This window comes from Capricornis sumatraensis, chromosome 4 (assembly GCF_032405125.1).
Source record: "Capricornis sumatraensis isolate serow.1 chromosome 4, serow.2, whole genome shotgun sequence".
Classification (NCBI taxonomy): Eukaryota; Metazoa; Chordata; class Mammalia; order Artiodactyla; family Bovidae; genus Capricornis; species Capricornis sumatraensis.
Window position 1 is genome coordinate 75,206,203 of NC_091072.1, and position 24,246 is coordinate 75,230,448.

At 55.8% G+C, this 24,246-nt stretch overlaps 2 protein-coding genes and 1 pseudogene across 2 annotated transcripts; 2 read left to right on the top strand and 1 right to left on the bottom strand.

Moving 5' to 3' along the window:
- The first annotated feature begins 9,728 nt into the window (after positions 1-9,728).
- Positions 9,729-12,465, top strand: C1QL4 (complement C1q like 4). Its single transcript, XM_068972037.1, has 2 exons — positions 9,729-10,265; positions 12,286-12,465. The coding sequence occupies exons 1-2, from the start codon at positions 9,729-9,731 to the stop codon at positions 12,463-12,465; spliced, it is 717 nt and encodes a 238-aa protein (XP_068828138.1).
- Positions 12,466-13,777: 1,312 nt separating this feature from the next.
- On the bottom strand, positions 13,778-21,050 carry TROAP (trophinin associated protein). Its single transcript, XM_068971376.1, has 15 exons — positions 20,993-21,050; positions 20,596-20,750; positions 20,317-20,503; positions 19,496-19,653; positions 19,269-19,406; positions 18,994-19,076; positions 18,441-18,493; positions 17,276-17,397; positions 16,047-16,163; positions 15,857-15,940; positions 15,694-15,753; positions 15,299-15,433; positions 14,518-15,151; positions 14,046-14,239; positions 13,778-13,900 (listed from the first exon to the last, which is right to left on the bottom strand). Exons 2-15 carry the CDS (start codon positions 20,737-20,739, stop codon positions 13,853-13,855), a joined length of 2,157 nt encoding a protein of 718 aa, XP_068827477.1. The 5' UTR covers positions 20,740-20,750; positions 20,993-21,050; the 3' UTR covers positions 13,778-13,852.
- Positions 21,051-23,029: 1,979 nt separating this feature from the next.
- On the top strand, positions 23,030-23,796 carry LOC138078604 (ribose-5-phosphate isomerase pseudogene; annotated as a pseudogene).
- The last annotated feature ends 450 nt before the right edge of the window (positions 23,797-24,246 follow it).

Here is a 24,246-nt window from a genome sequence, read left to right on the forward strand (position 1 = left end):
TGTGTGCCGGGCTGCGCAGGCCTCCCAGAAGGTGGGGACCCGGGAGGAAGCTCAGGGCTCGACCTCAGGAAGCCGGGACTGGGGAGGGAGAGAAGCGGATTTGTAAGCTGGGGCCAGGGTCCCAAGGGCGACTGACACGAGGAAAAGATGGAGAAACAAGTGGAGGGCGGAGGAGAGAGCGAGAAGCGAGAGAGGGGGAAAAAACGCACCGGGGGAGGGGCTGCGGCGGGGCGGGGGCTGGAGAAGAGCAGTTACCGAGAAGAAAGGGAAAGAGCGATGGAGGAAGGAGCCAGGGGAGGCGCGAGGAGCCGAGGGAAGAAAAATTGGAGAAGAGTCAAGGAGAGGGGTGGGAGATGACCGGAATGAGAACGAGAGAGTGGGGGGCGAACTGCAGGCGCCCCTACCTCCGCCTCGCCCCGCCGCGCTCCCGCCCGAGCGCACTCTCCAGCCGCCCGCACTCACTTTGTCACAATTACGGGGCCGTCACTCGGCCTGGATTGTTTTTCCCAAATTGTTGTTCTATAGACTGGCGCGGGGTGGGGATTGGCGCCGGGGTGGGTGGTGATCTGACAAGCTGAAGCAAGAGGAAAGGGTCTGAGCTGCGATGGCGGGGGGTGGGGGCACGGGGAACTTGGCGGGGTATTTAACCGCAAGAGGACCCGGGGCGGGTAGGTGAATGCAGAGACCCACGCGGGAATTCTGGTTGCTACCCCCAGCCTCGTGGCTGACATCGCTTTTAACCATCCTGACCCTTCTCAGCCTCAGCTGCCTCTGTTTCTCCAACCGCGCGAGACGAGAGGACTGGAGGGCAGGAACGGCGGAGGCGGCTGTAGGTGGGCTCCGAACTTGCCTTCTCACCCTCCATTCTCTTTTGTTGTCTGTTACCCTGGTCCACGGACCGGGGGCGGGGTGGGGGGTGGTCTGTCCAACTCAGCCTCCCCTGAACGCCAGGGGTGCCTGCTCACCCTCGCTAGAAGGCCAGATTCTCACCCCCGACAGGTCTGGGCTGCCCCCGCCCCCCACCCGCTCCTTCAGCCTCGGCTCAGCGCCGCGCAGTGCCCACACCGCCTTGCTGTCCCTCAATCCCGCAAACATCTGTTGCGCGCCCACTGTGAGCCATATCCGCGCGAGCCGTGCCCCCTCCTCTCCCCCGCCACCCTCCCCTTCCCGGCCGGCCCGGCCTGTCGGCTTCGTGACAGCCGCCGCCGAAGCCCAGGCCCCGCGGGAGCGGCCGGAGAGAAGCCGCCGCATGGCTGGCTCCGACACCGGCCTCCCTGGCGGCTCCAGGGGCAACGGAGGGTGGCGGCCGCTGAAGCGAGACCGGAGCCGGCCCACAGAGTTAGAGACGGGCGGGGGAGGCGGGAGTCCAAGGGCGGGCTTGTCTCCGGGTCTGAGGCCTAACTGTCTCCTCATTCCATTGCCCTGGGGTGGGGACGGGCCGGGACCTCGCGTGGCTCCCAGCGTCTGGGAAGCGGTCGGCTCCCGCGCCCCCTTCCCCCGTCCGGGTGATTTACACGCGCTCAGCTCAGCGGCCGCTTCCCAATCAGGAATATCGACCCCGGGCGGGGCCCCTGGGCCGCATCGATCCCTCCAAGGCTCGGGATTTAAAAATGTCAAATTTGCCTTTTCCGGGCGGGCGGAGGGGGCGGGGGCTTGGAGGAGGGCGGCTTGAGGGTGGGGAGAGGGGCGGACAGCCGGGCATCGACCAGGTGCCTGTGCCCTGAATGAGAAGCGACCCGGCCGTAGCCGGGCCCTGGCATTACCTAACCATCCTTAGGTTGCAGGCGCCTCTGGATGGGGGCAGGAGGGAAGTTCTACTCCCTTTCCCATCCCCATGGGTCTCACTGTTGCATTGGGTATACCCAGAGGGTGAAGCCCCAGAAAAACAAAGAGAGACCCCCTAAATGTAGGGGAAACAATTTGGAAGAGATTCCTAAACCTGGAGATATACAGACACAAGGAGGGGTGCAGAGACAAAAATATAGAGGGTTCCAAGAGACACCCTGTGTTTAAAGAAGAGCAAGAGAAGGGAAAGTGGCTCAAAGACACATTGACCCAAACAGAGGACCCAGAATCAGGTCAACTCTCTGCCCTGTAGACCCGGAAGATTCAGGAATGGGAAGGTCAACCTTCTGGTGTGTTTTAGACGGGGGCAGGGGGGTGGGGGGGGGGGCCGGGGAGAGGAGACAAAGTCAGGTGAAGAAAGAGGGTTATTAGGGAAAGGAATTAGAGTATAATTAGCACATTCTCCTAAGGTGTCAACTAGTAATTGGACCTGAAACCCAAAAGGTAAGGATCCTGGAAGACTAGCCTAGGCCCCAAAGATGTGGGCTCTCTTAGAAGTCTGATGGTGTGCCCTTTCCGTTCCTGAGACCCACCTCCTCCTCTCTATCCACCAGCAGCCTGGGGAAGCCAGAGGGGTTGTAGATCACATATTAGCGACTATATATGAGATGGAGACTACGTATATGTATATATGCATGTGGAGGGTAGAAAACTCTGGTAGTCACCACTTCCTTCCCCAGGACTTGGCAACTGGGTCCCCAGACTTTGGAAAAAGCATCCACTACTTTCAGGAAGCTTGGGAGAGGGATGATGTTTGGGCTGGAGGTGGTGGAAGGAAGCAGTTGTTGAACCAGCATCCTCACAGTTAACAGTATCCCCCCATCCCCAGCAGCACACCTCAGCTGTCACCGTGCACACTGCTGTTTCCTACAGAAGTGGAGACAGAGAGCTGACGGGGGAGGGGTGGGCGGAGAGGGGCACAGACACGCAGGGAGAGGTGGCAGCTCATCCTCAGACACACGCAGCACTTACACCTCCACTGACAAAATCAGGCAGACGCATCCCTAACACTGACACATACAATCGCCGACCCCCACACGCGACCCACACCCATCAATCCCTGTCACAACACACCACCCCTGTGTGCGCAGACACGCACAATTCCTCCGAGGTCAAAAGGGAGCGCCTAGTCTTAAAGCCTGTCTACACACTTTCTTGACATCTTAGACCTTCATTCGCCTAACCTAAGCAGAAGGCTTAAACCTCTGTCCCCAAATTCTGCGACCACGACCAGCTCCAACAAAAACTCTGAGCTCAAGGAAGTCAAGTAGCAGGGTCGAGGTGAAGAGCCGGGAGCTGACCGGGCAGTGGGCTGCTATACACCTCTTTTATTCTCGCTCCTGCCTCTGCCTCTTTCCTGGCACGTCCACTCGCGGCCCGCCCGGCCTGCCGCCCGCCTGTCAGTCGAGTAATGAATGCGCGCTCGGGGCCCGGGGCCCCCCCGGAGTCGTTCATCACTGCCAGCACCGCCCACCTCTCTGCCGCCCGCCGGGAGGGCTAAGCGGCCCAGGCGACGAGAGCCCCTCTCCCCCCACCTCCACTACTAATTGTCAGATTGAGATGTTGATTTGTCAGCTGGGAGCTAGCGCCAAAGAATCCGCAGTAAAACCCGGACTCCTTGAACTTCCTCTGGCTCCATTCGGGCTCGCCCAGCCTTGGAGCTTTTCTGGATTTGATGTGCTTGGGTTAGATTTCACTTAAGAGATCCTGCAACAGACGCGCAGTATCGCTTTAATCCAATAGGAGGCGCACCAGGCTACAGACCCTAAGGGGATTCGTCCTGGGCTCGGTTCCACTTCTGCAGACCCGAGGCCCTAGGGCTTCGTCCCCCAGCCTCCCAGCAGGGGGCGCGTAGGCCCCCATTCTCCTCTTCCCTGCAGCCAAAGTCCTAGCTTCCGTACAGGATGCCCCCAGGCAACAGTCCTTTCTTCCGCCTTCAGGGATCCCGAGGCACCATGCCCTGCCTTCTCTCTCCTCCAGGTGCCTCGGGCCTCCTGCGGTCCTCCATTCTCCCGCAGGAGGCGCCCCTGTTGCAGGTCGGTCTGCCTTTGCCCTGCCCTAGGCGCCTAGGCTGCAGTCCCACCCCCACCCTCCCCCAGCCCCGGCCCTGGAGCTCCCCGGGCGGCCGGCTGAGTGACGGGCGGCCGGTGATTATGCGGAGGGGGAGCGGGGTGCGCCGCGGGCGGCAGCGCTGACCCTTCACATTTCCGATCCGCCGGGACCCTCATCCATCCGAAGCTGCTCTTTGTCTGGCCGCCTAATTGCCGGCGGACAGGATGGATGGCGGGACCGACAGCCGCGGAATCCCTAATAAAGGCCGCGGCCGCCGGGGAGGGAGCGCGGGAAGGAGGGGGAGAAAGAAGGAAGAGATGGAAGGAGGTGGGAGGAAGCACCGGGCCGCGGCCGCCGGCTCAGAGCCGCCACGCGCTTCGCACAAGGGACCCAGATCCGCCTAGAGTGAGGGACCAGGAGTCCCAGGTCGACCCGGGTCAGGGCGCGATGGGTATGGGGTTTGCGAAGTCTTCTGCCTGTTGGACAAAAGGAAAGAACTAAGGACCCCGAGCTGAAGGCATCCTAGGGGCCGACCTCGTTTCGCCGAACCTTCGAAGATTCCAGCTTGGCGCTGCCTCCGGCGCTCCGGGCTCTCACCAGTCGGAGACCGGCCCTCGGTTCACCGCACCACCAATCCTCTGCTCACCCGTTGGTCTCCCACCGCGGGATCCTCTATCCCGGCGGAGAAATAAAGGGTCCGACCGCCGTCTGTGCGGCCCCTCGCCAGATTTCATTAACTGGAGGCTGGAGCTGGTGGACAGCGGCGAGGAGACGGGAGCAGAAGGGGGTAGAGAGAAAGGCTAGGGCGAGGAGCCGCACCTGGCAAGGGGTCAAGGGCTCCGGAAGGAAGTCAGCGTGATCTGGCCTGACGGATACCTGTGGAGCCAGGAGCCTGTTCTCAGCCCCAAGAGCTCTGGCGGCGACCCTTTAAACCTAAGGCTGCACCGAGCTGCGCGGCGGCTGAATGGAGGGCCTAGGTCCGGCGGGTACCTGCCCTCCTGCCCTTCACTGAGCCCTGTCGACCCTCCGCGCGGGAGGGCAAAGTGTGCGAAGGGTCTTGGGCCGCAACTGTGTTCCCACCGGTGCGGCGAGGAGAGCGGTCCTCAGCAACTCCGATCGGCTTTCCTGCCTTCCGCCTCTGGGGCACATTTTTCTGCGGTTGTCTTTGTTTCCTTCTCCCTCCTTTTTCTCTTCCCTCTCCCCTTCGGACTTAGCTCATCTCCGCAGCTGACTTGGGCCAACATCCGTTAGCTAACATCTGAGCACCAGTTGGGTGTCACCGCGGGGGGTGGAGGATGGCGGACACGCTGAGCCAAAGCCCTGCCGCGTTGGCTTCAAACGTATAGGTCTTCCCTGAAACCCCTTCACATCTCTCTCCCCAATCCTGTCTTGCTTTTCTTGCCCTTCCGCCACCTTGGGTGTCATCTTTCCTTTTCAGGGCAGTGAAAAGGAAGCCAGGAGATCAAAACTCGAGTTCTAGGGCTGCCACCTACAGGGTGATACAGGGCAAGCATTTCTCCTTTCTGGGCTTCAGTTTCCTCATCTGTAAAATGGAGACAATATATCCACCTCTCAGGGATGCATGGAGGATGCAATGAGAGAACTTACTTGTAACAGCTCTAAAATACTGTAAGCACTCGATCATATTATTTCCCTATCCATGTTATTCCCTGTCCTCTCAGGTGGGCAATTTTCCTTTCTCTTCATACCAGGCGTCTGGTACCATGCAACTCAGATTGCTTCCAGAACTGTGTGATGTTAACTTGTAGGGACCGAAAGCCAGAGTGTGTGTATGGGGAGTGGGGTGGAGGAAAGCGGAGAGGAACCACGGTATAATGGCCCCAAAAGGTGGGGAAGGAGAGGGTGCATGGGGGAAAGAGGCATTTCCTTTGATCTTAATGTAACATCAACCAGCTGGTTCCTCTGCTCTTACAGGTGAGGAAACTGAGGCTTGTGGAGGTTATCCTTCAAGTGACAGGAGTCAATCACACTGCCAGGATCTTTCCTACCACTAGTTTTCTCTTGCTCATTTCCTCACTCCCTTTCTTCCCTTGAAGGGGTCTGTGGCGAGGAGTGTGGGAAAATGAACAAAAAGAGAAAAACTTCAAGGAGCCAGGACCTTTCGGCTAGACTTCATAAAATTTTAACAAGAAAACTTCCTCAGAGTAGAAGGAATATATCACATGCAAATCATATGCTAATCACATGCTAATCTAAAGTCTAGTCCTCAGAACTCTGACACACACCTGGTTGTGAGCCCTGGGGAAAATTCTTGGGAGACCCCTGGGTTCCAGGACAGAACAGGTGAGGATGAGTTCCATTTTGCATCAGATTATGGAGTTAGGGTTTATTTTACGATTGGAGAAGTGTCAAGTGGATACTTTCGGATTAGGGTCAAGGTTAGTGCAGAGTCAAGGGCAGAGGGTAAGGCAGAATTCAGACTGGGCTGTGCTTTTCAATAGGGGGCACCTAGGGGACTCAAAGCCTTCCTCCCCTCTCCCCTCCTCCACTGCCCATTCTGTGTCCTGAAGCACATATCTCTACCTATTTCCATTCCCAACCACATTACCTCACTGGGTCTCCCAGTTCAGTTTGCCCAAGGAGCTCTGAGTAAATTGTTCCAGACCCAGCCTGGGCCCCAGCAGTTCCTCTTGAGCCCAAACACTTGGCTTCTGGCCCCAGGAGCACTAGCTGGCCTTGACCCTACCCAGGTCCTTCCTCAGCCGAATGTGACAGCTGCAGGGGAAGCAATAAGGACCTGGTGAGCTGGCAGCTTCATTCCAGAGCGTGGGGAAAGAGCAACAGAACATGAATAAATTCATGGAGCTGGCCCCTCGGCTCCTGTGAGCCAAGCTTGCTTCCCCCACCACACACACCCGCTGCCGCCTTGCAGCCCTGCTGGTCACCGAAGCTCACAGTCTGGGCTGGGGACAGGACGAGAAGGCAAGCTCCAGAGAGAAGAGGGCTAGGACCTGAAAAGGGCTGAGGTGGAGGAGCTCAAAAAGAGGGCTTTGGTAAGTCGGAGAGAGGGGTGGGGAGCAGGGCTGAGCAGAGAGGGCCTTTAGTGAGTGGGTGGTGGGAGAAGGAGGAGGAGGAAGGAGAGGTGGAAGGACCTGGGGTCGATGGAGCTTGAGGATCGGCCAGGGAGGCCAGTGTGAGCCCTGGCCTGCTCTCTCCTCTCTGACCCATCCATCATCCAGCCTGGGGGAGCAGATTTGGAATTAGACATGCACAGGGCGACATGGCCCTTAGCCCCCCGAGGAAGACAAATGGCGACAAAGACCTTGAATAAAATTTGTATTTATGGTTGGAGGAGGCCCCTCCCCCACTGACTGCCAATCCTTTTTCTCCCAACCCTTTCAAGCAAGTAGGGGGCCTCCCTCCAACAGGCCAAGCCTCAGCAACCTCTTTCTTCCTGCACCATAATGGGTAGGGAGGTGCAGAGAAGGGGAACAGGAAACAAGAGATGAAGGAATCACTTCCCACCCAATAATCATGCCCTGATGTATCCTGGACTCTCATTTTATGTATTGTACTTTAATACATTACAGTAGTGGCTTATCCTAGTCTCTAAGAGATCCTTTGCAGTTATCTACCTCCAGGGCCTCCAGATATCCCAGTTTGCCAGTCCTGGGACTCCTTCTTCAAGCTTCTGGCCCCCGGAGACCCTGTGAGCAGGAAATTTCCCCTCGAGGGGCCAGATCCTGAGGAAGGATGTTTCCTCTTAGCCACGGAATGACCACTCACCTCTCACAGGAGGATGCCTAGCACTGAATCTGCATTATTTGTTCTATTACTTTGCATAACCAATTTCAAGTCCCTCCCCCAAACGTTTGTTATGTGAGGTCCAACTTCTCTTAGTTTGCATCTGACCACAGCCCTTTGAGGGAGGAGGAAGGGGCAGAGATCCTGGTGCTGGCCAAGGTCTAGGACAAGGGCAGTCAGTGGTGGGGCTGGGCTGGGCCTGCAGGGCCTTCTGACTCTTTCTCCCCAGTAAACTCAACACTTCAGTCCTGAGACAGGAGAGATGACATTTGTGGGGTACCACATTTAGGGACTAGGAGAAAGACAAATATAAAGCCTCCCTTCCAACAGCCCTCACACATATACACACAAAGACATCACACAATCCACAATCCCACTCACCCAGGGACACACAAGGCCAGGGTCCCATGGACACGACCACACTTGCCAGCACAGTGTCAGGATGCACAGGCCCAGAGCCTAACACGCTGCTCCAAGAAGCGCCCCGCCTCCGCGTCTTCCCCACAGTTGATAAGTCACATTGGAGTCCGAACACGGACCTGGGTGTCTCTCTGCAGCGCGCCATTTACATTTCTCTCTCGATCTGTCAACCTGTCTCGGCTCCCGTCTCTCTCTCTCCGTCTCTGTCTCTCTCTCTCCCCCTCTGGGGCTGTCAGTTAGTCTCTTCTCCAAGCTTTGTCTCTGTCTCTGCGTCTCTATTTGGCTTTCCGTCCCTTTGATTTCTCTGTAGCTCCTTCTCTGCTTTTCTGTAGGTTTCCTGCTCGCTTTCCCAGGCTGGTCTGTTTTCTCACTCTGTTCCCTCGCTCTCTCGTTTGCTCTGCGCCCCTCAACACTGGGGGTCGAGGAGCGCAGAGGTGCCTGCGACATTTGCCTTTTCCAGTTCGGGCCAACACGTACCCGTTGAACCCTTGACCATATATTATTTGGTCATGGGCACTGAGAGGCAAATTTCTATTCTTTCCTAGTCCTTTTTGTTTGCTTGCGGGCTTTTTTTTTTTTTTTTTTTTTTGGTGGGGGTGGGGGGAGCCGGGGAGGGCTCATTTTTGCTCAGGAATCTACCTCTATCTTCTTATGTGTATCTCGACCGTTTTATATCCCATCGCTATTTGTGGCCTCCTTCAGGCTCTGGGAATACCAAACTCGGGGTAGAGGGTGAAAGTAAGGATAGGGTGGGGGCAGTGAATCCCTGCAGAACTGCCTTAGAGCGGGTCAGGAACCGAGAGGCTGGGGGGACGCGGGACTGGGGCCGAGGCCTGCCCCGCCTCCACGCTTCCCTCTCTGGGCGCCAGGGGTCGCTCGGCCCCCCCACACCCCCCTCCCCCGGCCGCTTATAGCGGCTCCCGCCGCGCGCCGGCTCACACCACCCGCACTGCCGCCCAGGGAGGGAGGGGAGGAAGGTTAGGGACGCAGAGAGGGAGAGCGCTAGCAGGAGGGAGACGTTGGGCCAGGGCTCCAGCAGGCGGCTGGGGCCGCGGCTAGGGTAGGAAGGTGGGTCAGGGCTCGCCGAGAGCCAGAGCGCAAACCTGCAGAGGAGGTCGCGTCCGGTGGGCATCACCCGCAGCGCAGAACCCGGGACGTCCAGAGCGCGGAGAGCAGTCCCAGCTCCGGCTGGAACGATCCGTCTGGGTAGCCGGGGACCTAGGCGCCGCCATCCTCGAGAAAGCTGCTGTCCGGAGAGCAGACATCCTAGATCCGTAAGAAACCAGCCGTCCGAGAAGCCGCCGATTTCAGGCGCCCAGGAACGTTAGATTGAACGAGAGGGTAATAGAGGACCACGGACTCTGAACCGTCTGGAGCTCCCTCTGGTCCACGGGGGAACCTCCGCCTTGACGGAAGGTTTGGGGAACGGCACCGCTGAGGCGGGAGCCCGAAGGGGTGGGGGGACCGGGCGCAGCCGTCGGGGGGGTCCCGACCCAAGCCCGAGCCCGGCCACCGCCTCCGGGGCCCGCGGGAAGCCCCAGGCCTCCGGCACCATTGCGCCCAAGAGTGAGGAGGACCTGCTGGCCCTGGCCGCGTCGCGGCTGAGCCGCCGCAAGCGGGTGGCGGGCGCGGCCGTCGGGGTGGCCATGGTGCTGCTGCTGCTGGTGGCCATTCCGCTGCTAGTGCACAGCTCCCAGGGGCCAGCGCACTACGAGATGCTGGGTCGCTGCCGCATGGTGTGCGACCCGCACGGGCCGCGAGGCCCAGGACCCGACGGCGCACCCGCCTCCGTGCCCCCCTTTCCTCCCGGCGCCAAGGGAGAGGCGGGCCGGCGCGGGAAGGCAGGTCTGCGAGGGCCCCCGGGACCACCAGGTCCTAGAGGGCCTCCAGGAGAGCCGGGCAGGCCAGGTCCTCCGGGCCCTCCCGGCCCAGGCCCCGGCGGAGTGGCGCCCCCTGCCGGCTACGTGCCTCGAATTGCCTTCTATGCTGGCCTGCGGCGGCCACACGAGGGTTACGAGGTGCTGCGCTTCGACGACGTGGTGACCAACGTAGGCAACGCCTATGAGGCGGCCAGTGGCAAGTTCACCTGCCCTATGCCGGGTGTCTACTTCTTCGCTTACCATGTGCTTATGCGCGGCGGTGACGGCACCAGCATGTGGGCCGACTTGATGAAGAATGGACAGGTGAGATGCCCCTCTCCCACCCAGCCCCAGACAGGGAAGCTTTCTAAACCCCCCTGCTTTCATTACACAACCCGAACCTCTTCCCCAAACAGCGTCACTAAATCCAAGAAGGCCAGCTTGCCAAGAACTTAGAAATCGCTTCACTTAGCAGAAAAGGAATTGGGGGCCAGAGAAAGGAAATGACCTGCCCAGGGTCTCACAGAGACGTTAACAACGGTGTCAGAATTAAAAGGCAAATCTTATTGTATAAGCAGCTGCTACCTCACAGTCCATCTGTAGGCAGCTTACACCAAGCCTCTCTGGTATCTCACCCTGCCAGCTAGCCTCTTTTCTCGTCCTGTCTGGTGCAGCTCTCCTGGCCTTTAGGTTACACAGTCGCCCCATGGGCTAGTTCCCAGAGTCCGGCTCTTTCAAATTAGCATGCAATCTGAGTTTCAGGCGGTGGGTAGTTGGTAGCTGCTCCCGTGTGGGGGCATTAAGCTTGGATTTTTTGAGGATAAAGTAAAAAAGAAAGAAAACACTTGCTCATTTTCCAGGCAACTCTATGGCTAGTCCCAAGGCCTGGGGTCCCTGGTTTTACAGTGGCCTTTGCCCTCAGCTAATAGAGTCAGTAGGCAGAGGTAGAAGATGTGGCAGCTCAAGGGCCAGCCAGGTGGCCTGCAGGAATGAATTTGGGAGAAAGAAGGAGGCAAAAGACAGAAGCCGCGGACCCCAGCCGGGTCCTGTGGTCAGAGTCAGAGTCACTGCTGCCTTAGCTTGGGAGAAAAGCCCCAAAGACTCAGCTCAGGGTCTGGCCTGAGACACGCAGCAGGGAGGGAGAGAGGCCTTGGGGTGGGGGTGGGGAACTGTGCCTGGGCTGCTGGAAGCCCGGTTTGTAAGGTTAGGCCTGAGCTGTGACCTCCTCACCCTGCTGTCCCATGGGGTCATTTGACCAGGCGCATCTGGCCAGCTCCTCCCAGCTGTCCAAACCCCGGGTCTTGCTACAGCTGCACCACCTTTCGCCTCCAAGATCTGCAGGCACTATTCTGGGGTCTCCTCCCAGCAGAGCCACCCCAGGAACCCAGGGAAAGGGAGTGAGAGTGTGTGTGTTTCAGACTGTAGAGTGTATATGCATGAAGTGTGTCAGTGCGGGTTCGCAGGTGTGAGAGTGGAGCGGTGTCTACCTGCCTGTGGCACTGAGTAGGTGTGCCTGGTCTATGCAGGGTGTCTGTGAGGGGCCGTGGGGGTGTGTGTATCTAGAGTGTGTCAGTTCCCGAGGGGGGAGGGCCCCGCGGCTCCCACTCTGTATTCTGTGGTGCGGGCGCTGCGGCCCTGGGGACGGTAAATAGTGATTAGAATAATGATGAATAATTAATGAGTTAATAACCAGCCCCCGCGGGACAGGAAGAGGGGGGCTGGGGAAGGGGCTGGCGGCTCGAGGCGACCTGCAGCAGCAAGACCAGAAAGGGGAGGGGCTACCTGTTGGGGCGGAAAGCGATCCCCACGTCGGGGCACCCTCGGGGGCTAGGAGGGGCGAATATAGACTGGCACCTTCCCACAGCCCGCACCCTTGCTTGCACACCTACAGGCATGCCTGTGCCCTGTCACCAAGGGATGGGAACACGAGTTTAGGAGGTCAAAGCGGGTTCAGAATCTTAGAAATTATCCTACAGTCGAATTCTTGTTTTTTAAATGATAATACTAATAGAAAATCTATATAGCGTTTCCTTTGTGCGAAGCACTGTTTTAACACACCTCACACGTAGTAACTCATTTAATCCAAACAACCTGATGAGGTAGGTTCTATTATTACCTCCCACCTTATAGCTCAAATGGAGGACCAGAGAAAGCGTGAAACTTGCCCCCTTCCCGGCAGTGAGGGAATGAATGGCGGTGCCTGAGAAGCACCTAGTCTTTCCCGACCCCTGCAGTCTGTTACCGTCGTGTCGCTTTCACAGGTCCAGTTCCACCTCCCTGACTGACCCCTCCTCACCCCAGCTCCGTAGAAAGCGTGAGTGGGTTGTCCTGTTCTCCCTACTAGGTCCGGGCCAGCGCCATCGCCCAGGATGCCGACCAGAACTACGACTACGCCAGCAACAGCGTGATCCTGCACCTGGATGTGGGCGACGAAGTCTTCATCAAGCTGGACGGCGGGAAGGTGCACGGCGGTAACACCAACAAGTACAGCACCTTCTCTGGCTTCATCATCTACCCGGACTGAGCCGGCCCCGACCCCGGGCGCCCTCGCTCGCCCTTCGCCTCTGCTCCCCTCCCTACCACCTTCAGCTTGCCCCACCCAAGGCGCCACCCCATCCTTTGAGAGCCTGGCGGTGGACGGACCCTCCTGCTCCCGGAGGTGGCCTTAATGGGCGGACTCTTAGTGCTCCGGGGTGTAACTACGTGGCTGGGGAGCTGAGCAAGCCGGTGGGAGGAGCAGAGCGACGCGGGAAGGGACCACCAGCATCCGTGCGCATGCCTGTGAAAGCCGGGGTAGCAGAGCGGCGCGGGTCACAAGTCATGACCCTCTCTTCTGCCGGAAGCTAGGGAAGTTTCACTAGCTGTAGCACAGAGGCACGCAAGGCAGAAAACAGAAGGGAAACGCTGGCTTTGGGGAAGGGAGAACACATCTGGGTGGGGGGAGAGGAGACGGGGGAGGCGCTGGTCCTGTCATGACTTCTCTGCCATCTCCTCCTCCCTCATCTCCATTTTCAGGCTTCAGGCTCTAGCTTTGGCAGTCTTCCTGTGAACTGCGGGGACCAGTTTGTTCTTTCCTAGCACTTAAAACTCATCCTGTACAGTCTCCATATCACCATCTGGGTTAGGCCCTGGGGCTACAGCTGCTGCTGCCTCTTCCAATAAAGTAAAGTTGGAGAATGTGGGCGCCTCTTAACTTGGTGCAGAATAGGGGAAAGTGGCTGAACCCCTCCTAACTCCTCTCAAGGACCCCTACCCTATTACACTCTGTCAGAGGCCAAGGTTTAGTTATCCCTGGCAAGGTCTACCTCTGGGAGCAGAGGGGAGCGGCCCAGGGTTTCTACTCTGATACAGCAAGGGAGTCAGCTTCAGGAGAGCTTTGAGGCCTTCTCCTAGAGGAGACACCAACCAGAGTGACACTAACAAGGGATGATCTCAGAGATACGGGTCTGGTGCTTCTGCTTTTTGCTGATGGTGCGGGGCCAAGAGTTCTAGGGAGTTCTATGCAATGAGTGAGTTGCTGATGGCTCCTGGGAGTGGCCAAGATTTCGAGGAGAGAGAAAAGCAGGTCCCCAAAGTCCTACATTCACCTCTGCCCCCCAACAGATTCACTCATAGAGCCTGCTGGGAGGGTGGGGTGGACAGGGGTGGGGTGACCTGGTCAGTTCCTGGGTGAGGGAGTCTGGGGGAGGGGGCGAACCCAGGGCTGACCTCTAAGTTGGAGAACACTGCCACCATGTGGACAAGAACAACACAGCAGTAGCTGGCCTACGCGGGACCACAGGAAGACACTTGGACACTTTAGAAACTTTATTGAAGGACAAAAGGGTGTCAGTTCCAATCCACGGTGTGGAAAATAAATAAGGTTAAAAGGAAGGAGCAAGACAGGACAGGAGTGAGTGGACGCGGATGCCTCATGAAGGAGAATCCTGTGGGGCAGCAGAACCAACTGGAATAAAACACTAGGGAGAAAGAAGACTTCGTCACAGCCCAGCCATTCTTGAACTGTACCCAGCTCTTCCCACTGTAAAGAAGCCGAGGTCCGCCCCCTGCCCCCACTTCCCACAGGCCTGTGCAGGTACAGCTGGCTGTGGACGGAAGGCTCACCAAGGCATCCTGCCATTCCAGCAACATGGCCACGGGGTTGGTGCAGACCCTGGTGAGGCCTGAGGGAGGGGCTCGGCTGGTGTAGAAGGCACACTCATCATCCAGGCAGGCCTCGTGGAAGCCTTGGATGGCAGTCAGACATGCTTTGAGGCGCTGCCTCAGGGCCATGGTGCGAGGGGCCGGATGGCTGGGGCCTGAGGGCCAAGGGCCATGAAGAGTTCAGGGTGGACTCTGAAGTCCAAGACTCCCATCACATACTGCCCTTTCCCACCCCCTACCAGGGCCAAGCCAATTAGGAGTACAGGGCTGAAGGTGCCCTACCACCCACCCGCCCACCCCAGTGGGAGAGCCAGGCTGGGGCAAGGTAGGTAGGGGAAAGAAAGCATGGGATCATTTGGTGCAGGGCAGGCCCTGCTCCCAGCAAGAGGTGGGGACCTCCTTTGTTCACAACCCCACCCAAGCAACTCCTTACCTGCCGGGCCTGGTGAGGGCTTCAGAGACTGAAGTGAGCAGATAGGGGGGCTGGCACAAAGTGGGCGCTGGGAGGAGAAGGTCAGGCTGGTGGTCGCTGGAGCCCACTGACTGGTGCGGGGCCGTGGACTGGACTCTGGATTTCTGAGCTCCAGGGAGCAGGCTTCTGGTACCCCCAGATCTACCCTAGTGGAGGGCTCTGGGAGTCCTATCTGCCCCTGGTGGCAGGCCTGAAGGCGTCCAGGTTCTGCTGGAGGGCTGGGCCCTGCTGCCTCAGCCTGCTCCTGGGTGGACGGCTCTGGGTTCTCAGGCCCCCTCCCGGGGCAGGGCTCTGGGGAGCCTGGCTCAGCTGGAGGGCAGGGTGGGGCCATCTCAGGCCCCCTCCCAGGGCAGGGCTCTGGCTCCCCACACTCCCCTGGAAAGTAGGGCTTTGGCAGCTCAGGGTGCTGTGACAGTCTAGGAAGGTGAAAAGCCTCTGGTATTTTTTCAGGGGCATTCAGAGTTCTAGAAATCTCAGCCAGCAGGGGCTGAAGTTCCACCATATCCAGAGAGGAGCTTCCATTAAGGGAGGCACACTTGCCCTCTGCCAGCCCCTCCACTTCCTGCCTCAAAAGCTGCTGCAGGATATTGATGCGCTGTAGGTAGAAAAGAGCGTGATGTCAACAGCATGTCTTGGACCCACACCATCCTATTCCCATGCCCACCCACCCCCACTCCTATTTCTCAGTCCCAGCCCCGTCAATGTCCGACAGCCACTGAAGCTGTTACCCACACCAGCCCACCTGCATCTTCAGCTCCTGGAGGTTGGGGGTTCTGCTGGGGTGGGGTCCATAAGGAGTCGACACGGGTGGCTTCCCAGGCCCCTCCTGCAACCTTATACCACTCTCCTGGTCAAATAACCGAACTGCAATCTGCTCCTGCCACATGGGAGGAGAGGGGCCACATGAGGAAGCCAGGCTGGGCTAAGAAGACTAGTGTGAGCCCCACCCTCACGAGGAAGGAATCAGGTCCTTAACTGAGTGTCCCCAGACTTGGATTAGAAGAGGCAACAGAGAAGCAGGGAGAGTTGGAGGGTTAGGCAGCTTTTTCTTAAGAGCCCACCTGCCTCAAAAATGCTGGGCCTGACATCAACAGGACAGAATCAGGTATCTCAGGATGGCGAAGTTCAGATACTTACCCAGGGCAGGGCGGGCTCTTCAGGGCAAGGTTGAGGGGAGAGGCCACTCAACCCTCGGGCCTGGGTCAGAAGTGAGATGCCATGACTCTCCCTGCACCCATCCATCACCCTCTTCCTCCCCCAGTCCTGGCCTAGGCCTGTGACCTCCCCTGCCCTCTCTTACCTGCTGAACTCTGGAGGCTGATGGGAGTGGTGTGAACTGGGTTTTGGGGCGGGTGGCGAGACGCCGCAACACTGAATATGAGATCTGGGGAGAGACGGGGGTGGCTGAGCAGGGACAGATCGAGACCCAGCAGGGATCCCAGCCAGACTGTTCTGCCCTTGCCCAGACCCCAGTAGCTACAGATACAAACTGGAGCTGAGGGGCCAGGGGATGGTACACGCTGAGCCCGTCCAAAGGGTGATGGCCGGGTGATGGCAAGTGGCACTGCTTGGCCAGGGGAGGGCATCAGGCAGGAGTCACAGCCGTCCTGTGGAGAAGAACCAGGTGAAAGAGTGATCACTCCCACTTGGCACTGCTCTGTCTTGTTCTCACTTCAGCAGCCAGTGTGATTCTTTAAGAGCTAATCAAACCATGCCCCTCCCTTGATCATCCCCCTCCCCATGGCTTTCCACTCATTCCAAGTCACAGCCAAGGTCTTATGCTGGTTTATAAACCCTTACCCAACCCAATCCTGTCACTGCTCTAACCTCTCACTTCCTCTCCTTCTTATTCTGCTTTAGCCTTGCTTTTTTGCTGATCCTTAAGCTTACCAGGTAGACCCCCTGTGTACAACTGAAGTTCTCATGTCCTGGAACGTTCTTCCCTCAGATATCTGCGGGGCTCACTCCCTCAACTCTTTCTGCTCTTCACGTAGCCACACCTCAGGGATACTCGCTTGACCCTTGAAACTGCAATACCACCCACTCCCTCCAGTTCTCCTTCCCTTATAGTATCTTGGGGGCTTCCCTCATAGCTGAGACAGTAAAAAATCTGCCTGCAATGCAGGAGACCCAGGTTCCATCCCTGGGTTGGGAAGATCCCCTGGAAGAGGGCATGGCTACCTACTCCAGTATTCTTGCCGGGAAAATTCAATGGACAGAGGAGCCTGGCAGGTTGTAGTCCATGGAATTGCAAACAGCTGGACATGACTGAGCACCTTACTTTTTTTTTTAACAGATAATTTATAACCACCTGACATACTATATATTTTATATGATTATTTATTTTCTGTCTCCCCTTCTAGAATATGAACTTATTTCCTATTGTATATCCAGAACCTAGAACAGTGCTTGGCACACAGTAGCTGGTCAATAAACCCTTGTGTGTGGAGGAAGTGAATGAGCTGTCAGATCTGTCTCACTCTCAGCACTGACCTGATGGTGACCTAAATATGTATCAGACTGTGACCTCTGGAGGCCTCCAGGGGCCAGTGCCACTCTGGAGAGGGCTTGGGTCCATCTAGGACAAACAAGGACCCAATGAACATGCTGAGATCCAAGCGGGGACTGTTTGGCTCTACCCACAACCCTCAGTGCTGCTAGGGAATCCCTCATGTACATCCTCTGCCCCTTCCCCCATCCCAGGAGGGTCCCATCTCACCCTGGTGTGGGTTTTATCTCGGGTTTCTTTTAGTGGTACCCGCTGGGCCAGGCCGAGGGGGCCGCCTCCTCCTTCATCTGACTGAGTGACAACTTCATGTTCCCCTTCAGGGAGAGAAGAAGCTAGGAGGAGACAGGAAATTTGCTGTAGTGTCTGAAACACACATCAAAGTCTGGCACATGGTGTTGCAACCTCCGGAAAGCGTACACCAGTTTGACAGCCACCACTGCACCATCAAGGCTGGGGACCCATCCAGTACTCCTTTGAACCCAGCACTATCTCAGTTCAGTTCAGTTCATTTCAGTCGCTCAGTCGTGTCCGACTCTTTGCGACCTCATGAATCGCAGCACGCCAGGCCTCCCTGTCCATCACCATCTCCCAGAGATCACTCAGACTCACGTCCATCGAGTCAGTGATGCCATCCAGCCATCTCATCCTCTGTCGTCCCCTTCTTCTCCTGCCCCCAATCCCTCCCAGCATCAGAGTCTTTCCAATGAGTCAACTCTTCGCATGAGGTGGCCAAAGTACTGGAGCTTCAGCTTTAGCATCATTCCTTCCAAAGAAATCCCAGGGTTGATCTCCTTCAGAATGGACTGGTTGGATCTCCTTGCAGTCCAAGGGACCCTCAAGAGTCTTCTCCAACACCACACTTCAAAAGCATCAATTCTTCGGTGCTCAGCCTTCTTCACAGTCCAACTCTCACATCCATACATGACCACAGGAAAAACCATAGCCTTGACTAGACAGACCTTAGTTGGCAAAGTAATGTCTCTGCTTTTGAATATACTATCTAGGTTGGTCAAAACTTTTCTTACAAGGAGTAAGCGTCTTTTAATTTCATGGCTGCAGTCACCATCTGCAGTGATCAGTAGTCACTCATTAATCTGAATACCCTGAGTGGGCTAGGGGTGTGGTGATGGCTCTGAAGGGCTGACGATAGGACAGTGAGTCAAAAGTAAATCCTGCAGGAAGTGGCAGAGAGAGGATACAAATGGGGACTACCTCCTCTGACACAAGTGCAACTGGGCGAACCTCTGGCCTGTGAAGAAGGTCTCTTCCTCCTGATCTGGCCTTCCCGCCACAGCCCTCCCGAGCTTTCTCTCGGTTTGCTCCCTACAAGCAGGCTCCCAGCTAACGTTCTCTCTCCATGGCCAGACACACTCACCAGGCTCCACAGAGGTCTCCGGAAGGGATCCTGAGGCCTGGCTCACTGAAGTCCTGAGGACAACAAGGACAGTGGCAAGCAGTCACTGAGTACCAGATATGAGCTGGGCACCATGCAAAGTGCTTTACAAACATCATCTAATTCTCACAACAACTTCAAATGATGATACAAACATTGTCCTCATTTGACAGACTAAAGAAACTAAAGCTTGGCAGGTACGGCAAGCTTGAACAACTTGTAAGTGCTGAGAGTCAGGAATCAAACCCAAACCCCATTTGTTCCCACAATCTAAGCTCTAGCCACTACGCAAGGGATGGTACATCTCATTTCTTTCCCCTTCCATCCCTCACAACCTGAAGAAACTGATGCCATATTGAGGCTGGACTACGAAGGCCTGAACTTTATTGCAAGGGTTCACCCTGGGCATTCACAGATTTTCCCCTCTCCCCGCCCCCAGGCTGGTGGGAAGTCCTAAAGCTACCAGAGGGCCCAGCCCTGAGGGACCCCTGTATCAGACACTGAAGCATTCTTTTCCAAATGACCCCCTCCTTACTTGCTGCTGCCACTGGTCTCTCTTCTTAGTTCCTGGAAACAGGGAGGAGCGGAGGGGTGAGAGGATGATCCTGAAGGTGGAATCTGAGCCACACAGGAGCAAGAGAAAAAGGAGAGTCAGAAGCAGGCTCCAAACCTTCAGGTTTCACCACCAACCCCATCGGCCTCCATACAACCCCTCTGCTTACCAGGAGGTACCCTCCATCCCAAGGCCCAGCTGTGTCCTTAGAAGGAGTTCCCAGGAGCACCTAGTATCAGCCCCTCAAGAACACTCACCAGAGCCTCCAACCTCTGGGGACACAAGGTCCGACCTCTAGGCCCTGGTCCCTCCAGCCTTGAGAAGCAGGAAGCCCTGACAGGGTCCAGTCGATGGGTAGGGGTTCTGGGGGCCAAATATGCAGAGGCCCGGGCATCCTGGGACCCCAAAAGAGACTCTCAGTACAGACTCAGGATTCCCTCCTCAGCCTACCCCAGCCTGATCTCCTCCTATCCCGGCTCATTACCTGACCCCTCCGGATGGTGCCTCCCTGGCTCCCTCGAACCAGTACTCTCTGAGCCAGACTGGGCTGGCGCCCCAGGCGACAGCTCTTCACCCCCTCACCTGACAGGATGGTGGCCAGGGCTGCAGGGTCAGCCACAAACTCTACGGTCCCTGGAGCCTCTGCAAGGGAAGAAGAGAAGGAAAGGCGAGGAGGGACAGGAAGGAGGGGAGGCTGAGGGGTTGGGGAGCCTAGCATTGTCACCTTGAGGTGCATGAGCCAAAGAGACTCATATAACTGAACTCAGCTCAACAAACATTCATAGGACTTTAATCTGCATAAGACAGTATTCTAGACACTGCCACCCAGAGATGAATACAACAAAGCCCCCATCCTCAGGAAGCTAACATCAAACTAGAGAGAGGTAACAGATTCAAGTCAAAGTATGGACATATTATAAAAGAAGTGCAGGGAATTCCCGGGCGGTACACTGATTAGGATCTGGTGCTTTCACTGCCTTGGCCCAGGTTCAAGCCTTGGTCCAGAAACCAAGATCCCATTAATTGCATCTAATAAATGAATGAATTAATTAATGGATAAATGAATGAATAAACAAACAAGTAAATAAAGTTCAGCAAATCATTAGAACAAAGAGCAATTGATAGTGACTAGAGGAGCCGGAAAAGGCTTTAGAAGTGATGACACATTGCTGAAGAAAAGAAAGGGCCTCTAAGAGCAAAGAGCCTTCTAGGAGCAGGGACTAGGAATTATAGTAAGCAGGAGAGGCAGGATTACAAAGCCCCCAAACCCCACTGCACCAACCCATTCTCCCACCCAATAGATACCTGTCTGGGGAGGTGGCCTAGGGCCCACATTTTGACCCCCATGGCTAGGCCTGAGCTCTTCCAAAGGGTTCCGGAGCTGAGTGTTCCCCACCAATTTCTCAGATTGCTCTGTCTGACGTGTGGCTTTCAGCCTGGGGCCTGCTGAGTCTGCGAGGGGGCGCTGAATATTGAGCTTCTGCCCCAATCTCTAGGGTAGGGGAGAAAAAAGCTGAGCTCAGCGTTGAGGTGCATTGCTGCTTCCTTGTAGCTACTGTCTTCACTCCCCCAGGCTCCTCTTACCTTTGGCTCTTGGTTCTCCTGGTCCAGGGCGCTGGGTTTGACTGTGGGGAGAGGTGGGCGTCTCTGAGAGCGAACGGGAATCTTGCTAGGAGTGGGAGATACACCCCGGAGGAGAGGATCCTTCGTGGCTTGGAGGGTGGTCATGACGACTACTCCTGAAAAGGAGAAAAAAGGATCAGGGATCAAAGGTCAGCCAGTTCGAGGCTTCGGTCCTGACATTCCAGATACTCCTACCTCCGCCCAAATCCACGCGCCCAGAAGACCCGGCGCCTGAAAGGGCGCTTTTCGGTCATCTCCTGACACCCTGAGCCTACTCTTTCGTCCCGGGACCCCGAACTGCCTCTCTTCCCTACGAGCGCCGGCAGCCCTCATTCCCTCCAAGATCTCCGTGCCGCACCTCCCCCTGAACCCCTCAGGGTCTCCCCCACTTTCTTCGCTTTTTCCCTCGACTCTCTCGGCCTCTGCTCCAGGTACTTCCCCAGTTTGTAAAATACGCCAAGCTCCTGATTGGCTCGTCTGCGCTCCCGCGGAGGCGCGTGACGCAGGATTCAGCTATCCAATCTACAGGCTTCGGAGGCGGGGCCAAAAGAAGGACTAGTTGCCGAGCCGCTTTCTGGCCAGGAAAAAAAAATGACCCGACTCAACCAGCCAATCGGAAAGCCGAGCGCGGGGTGGAAGAGGAAAGAGAAGACAGTTCTGAGGTCCAGGAAGGCGTCTGCTCTGAGTCTGGGCAACAACGGGCGCTGGCGAACTCTCGCGAGGTCTCGGGACTGGTGCGGGAAGGTCCAGTCGGCATTGTGGAAGGGCTTGCGTCCTGAGTGAGGCAAGCTGACAGTGTTGGAGGCTGGCCCCAGCCCCTGACTCAGCTCTGATCAGTTAGACCGTCAAGGTTTGGGGACCCTGTCCAGACACTTTGTGGGAAAAGTCTGCCTGGGTCGAGGAACTGCCTCCAAATGGGCGGAGAGGTCTGGAGAAAATTGAACAATAACAAAAATGAAAGGTTACAGTGAAAAAGAGAAAAAAGTTTTCCTTTTTCTCTTGTCCTTTTCTGAGTTTTTTTTTTTTTTTACTTTAACTTCCGGATCTGTAGTCGGTAATCAAGGCTAACTTGATATGTAAGCTACATTCTATATATATCTCCTTTAAACTCTGCATGAGCTACATTGTGTACCTGTAGCTTCTGTTAGTTACATTCTAACTCAATGCTAATCACATCCTGTGTTTGGTGCTCACCTTTACAGCAGTGTTTGCAGAGCCCCCCTTGTAGTTTTCTCTCTATATCTCCTTTTTTCTTATACTACAGGAATGAGGCCACAGTACAATTCATGAAAGACAATGGACCCAACTGCTGGGCTACCTTACACCGTGGAGAAGGAAATGGCAACCTACTCCAATATTCCTGCCTGGATAATTCCATGGACAGAGGAGGCTCGTGGGCTACAGTTCTTTGGGGTCGCTAAGAGTCGCATAGGAGTTAGTGTCTAAACAACAACAGCCTGACTCCAGTCTGTTACTGTTTTCGAAACAATGCAAGAGGAAAAAAAAGACGAGATCCTTACACATTTGTTCCACATTGTTGTGGCCACGCGTTCCGGGAAACAAACTCGCTCAGAAGGACAATGCAGATAGTGGAGTGCAGTTTATTACACCGGCGGGCCCAAGGCAGAGTCTCCTCTTAGCCAAGGACCCCGACCAGCATTTGTGAAAATCTTTTATACCCCACGTGTACATGTCTGAACCCATCACCCAAATTCCTTGAGACTTACATAAACTAAAGAAAATACAATCCCAATAACCCCATGATTCACGTGCTATGTGCTCATGTGCTCAAACAGTCAAACAATTAGCCAATAATCAATAAACCTGAGGTTATACTCCGATTGATACAGAAAAATTTATGGCCTGTCTGGAGGAAGGGGTGATTAGTGTATGTTTTCTCTTACATGATGAGTAACCTAGATACGATCTTCAAGGTTCCCCTGTCTGGAGGGGGTCTTATCCTTCTGTTGTTGTTTTCATAGGCACTAAACACAGAGTTCAGAGTCCATTGGAAAGGTGGCCGAGCATGATCAGCATGAACAGGCCTAAGATGGAGTTCAGGCCCAATGAATTCCTTCTTCAACATCACTGATCCCTGACTGTGAGCCCTCATCTATATGATCCCCCAGATTCTTGGGGGGGGGGAGGGGGCCACAGTTCTTAGGCATGTTCTCCCCTCCAGGCTGGCTGAGGTTTAAAGCCACCTTTCTATTTCCTCCAAATTCCCTCCATATTTTTTCTTTCCAGCTTCAGTGGACAGAAAAAGCCAAGATTCTGGGCAACATCAGAAAATTCTTTTTTTCACTCAAGGTGTATGAATGGTGAGATATGGTCTTCATTTCATAGAAAAGAAAGAAAACTCAAATGAGGATCATTGGGGCAGTCATGAGGAGGCATGCAGCTCGGCCTTGGCAGCACAAGTACTGGGGGCAAGGAGGTTAACAACCTCTGCCTGGGCCCTTCCATGATGTCAGAGGCGGAGGAGGCCAAGAAGCTGGCAGGCTGTGTGGCGGTGGAGAAGGAGGTGAGGAATAACCAAGTGCTGGGAACTGGTAGTGACTCTACAATTGTCCACACAGTGCAACGAATAGCTAAAAGAGTGAAACGAGGGAATCCAAACCACGTTTGTATTCCCACTTCCTTCCAGGCCCATCAGCTTACCCTACAGTATGACTTATCTCTCAGTGAACCAGAGATCGGCCACACCATCGATGGTGCTGATGAAATAGATGCTGACCTAAACCTCACAAGGGCGGTGGAGGCCGCCTCACCCAGAAGATATGTGGCCGGCAAAGCCATCCGTTTCACTGTGATCGCTGATTTCAGGAAAGATTCAAAGAACCGCGGGGATCAGTGGCACAAGGGGATTCCCATCGAGATCATCCAATGGCCTATGTCGCAGTGAGCTGAACCGGGACCCAGAAGTTTGGGGGTGCGATTTAACTTCCGCTGGCTGTCAACAAGGCAGGTCGTGTGGTGAGGGATAATGGGAACTTTATCCTGGACTGGAAGTTTGACCAGGTCCACAAATGGAGTAAAGTAAACACAGCTATCGAAATGATCCCAGGCGTGCTGGACATGGGCCTGTTCATCAACATAGTGGAGTGAGCCTACTTCAGGATGCAGAACAGCTTGGTGAACAGGAGGGAGAAGCCGTTCTGAACCGGCCTTGCAGGAGCGCAGTGTGTTCCTCTCGTGGCCCCAGCCCGCCTCGGAGGTGGCCACGTCTCTCCGAATCTTTGCCTTAATGTGTCTGTACCTGGTGGACAACTTGAGAGGGTGAGGGGTTGAGGGTTAAATTCAGTCTTCTGAAGCACTGTTATTAAATGTCTTTTTTAAAAGAGAGATATAAATATATATGTGCTAAGTCTCTTCAGTCCTGTTGGACTCTACAACCCCCATGGACTGTAGCCCCCCAGGCTCCTGTATCCATGGGATTCTCCAGGCAAGAATACTGGAGTGGATTGCTATCTTCTTCTCCAGGGATCTTCCCGACCCAGGGATCAAACCGGTGTCTCTTATGTCTGCTGCATTGGCAAGTGCGTTCTTTACCACCTGGGAAGCCCTTTATATATATATATATATATAATTTATACTTTTTACTATTAAAAA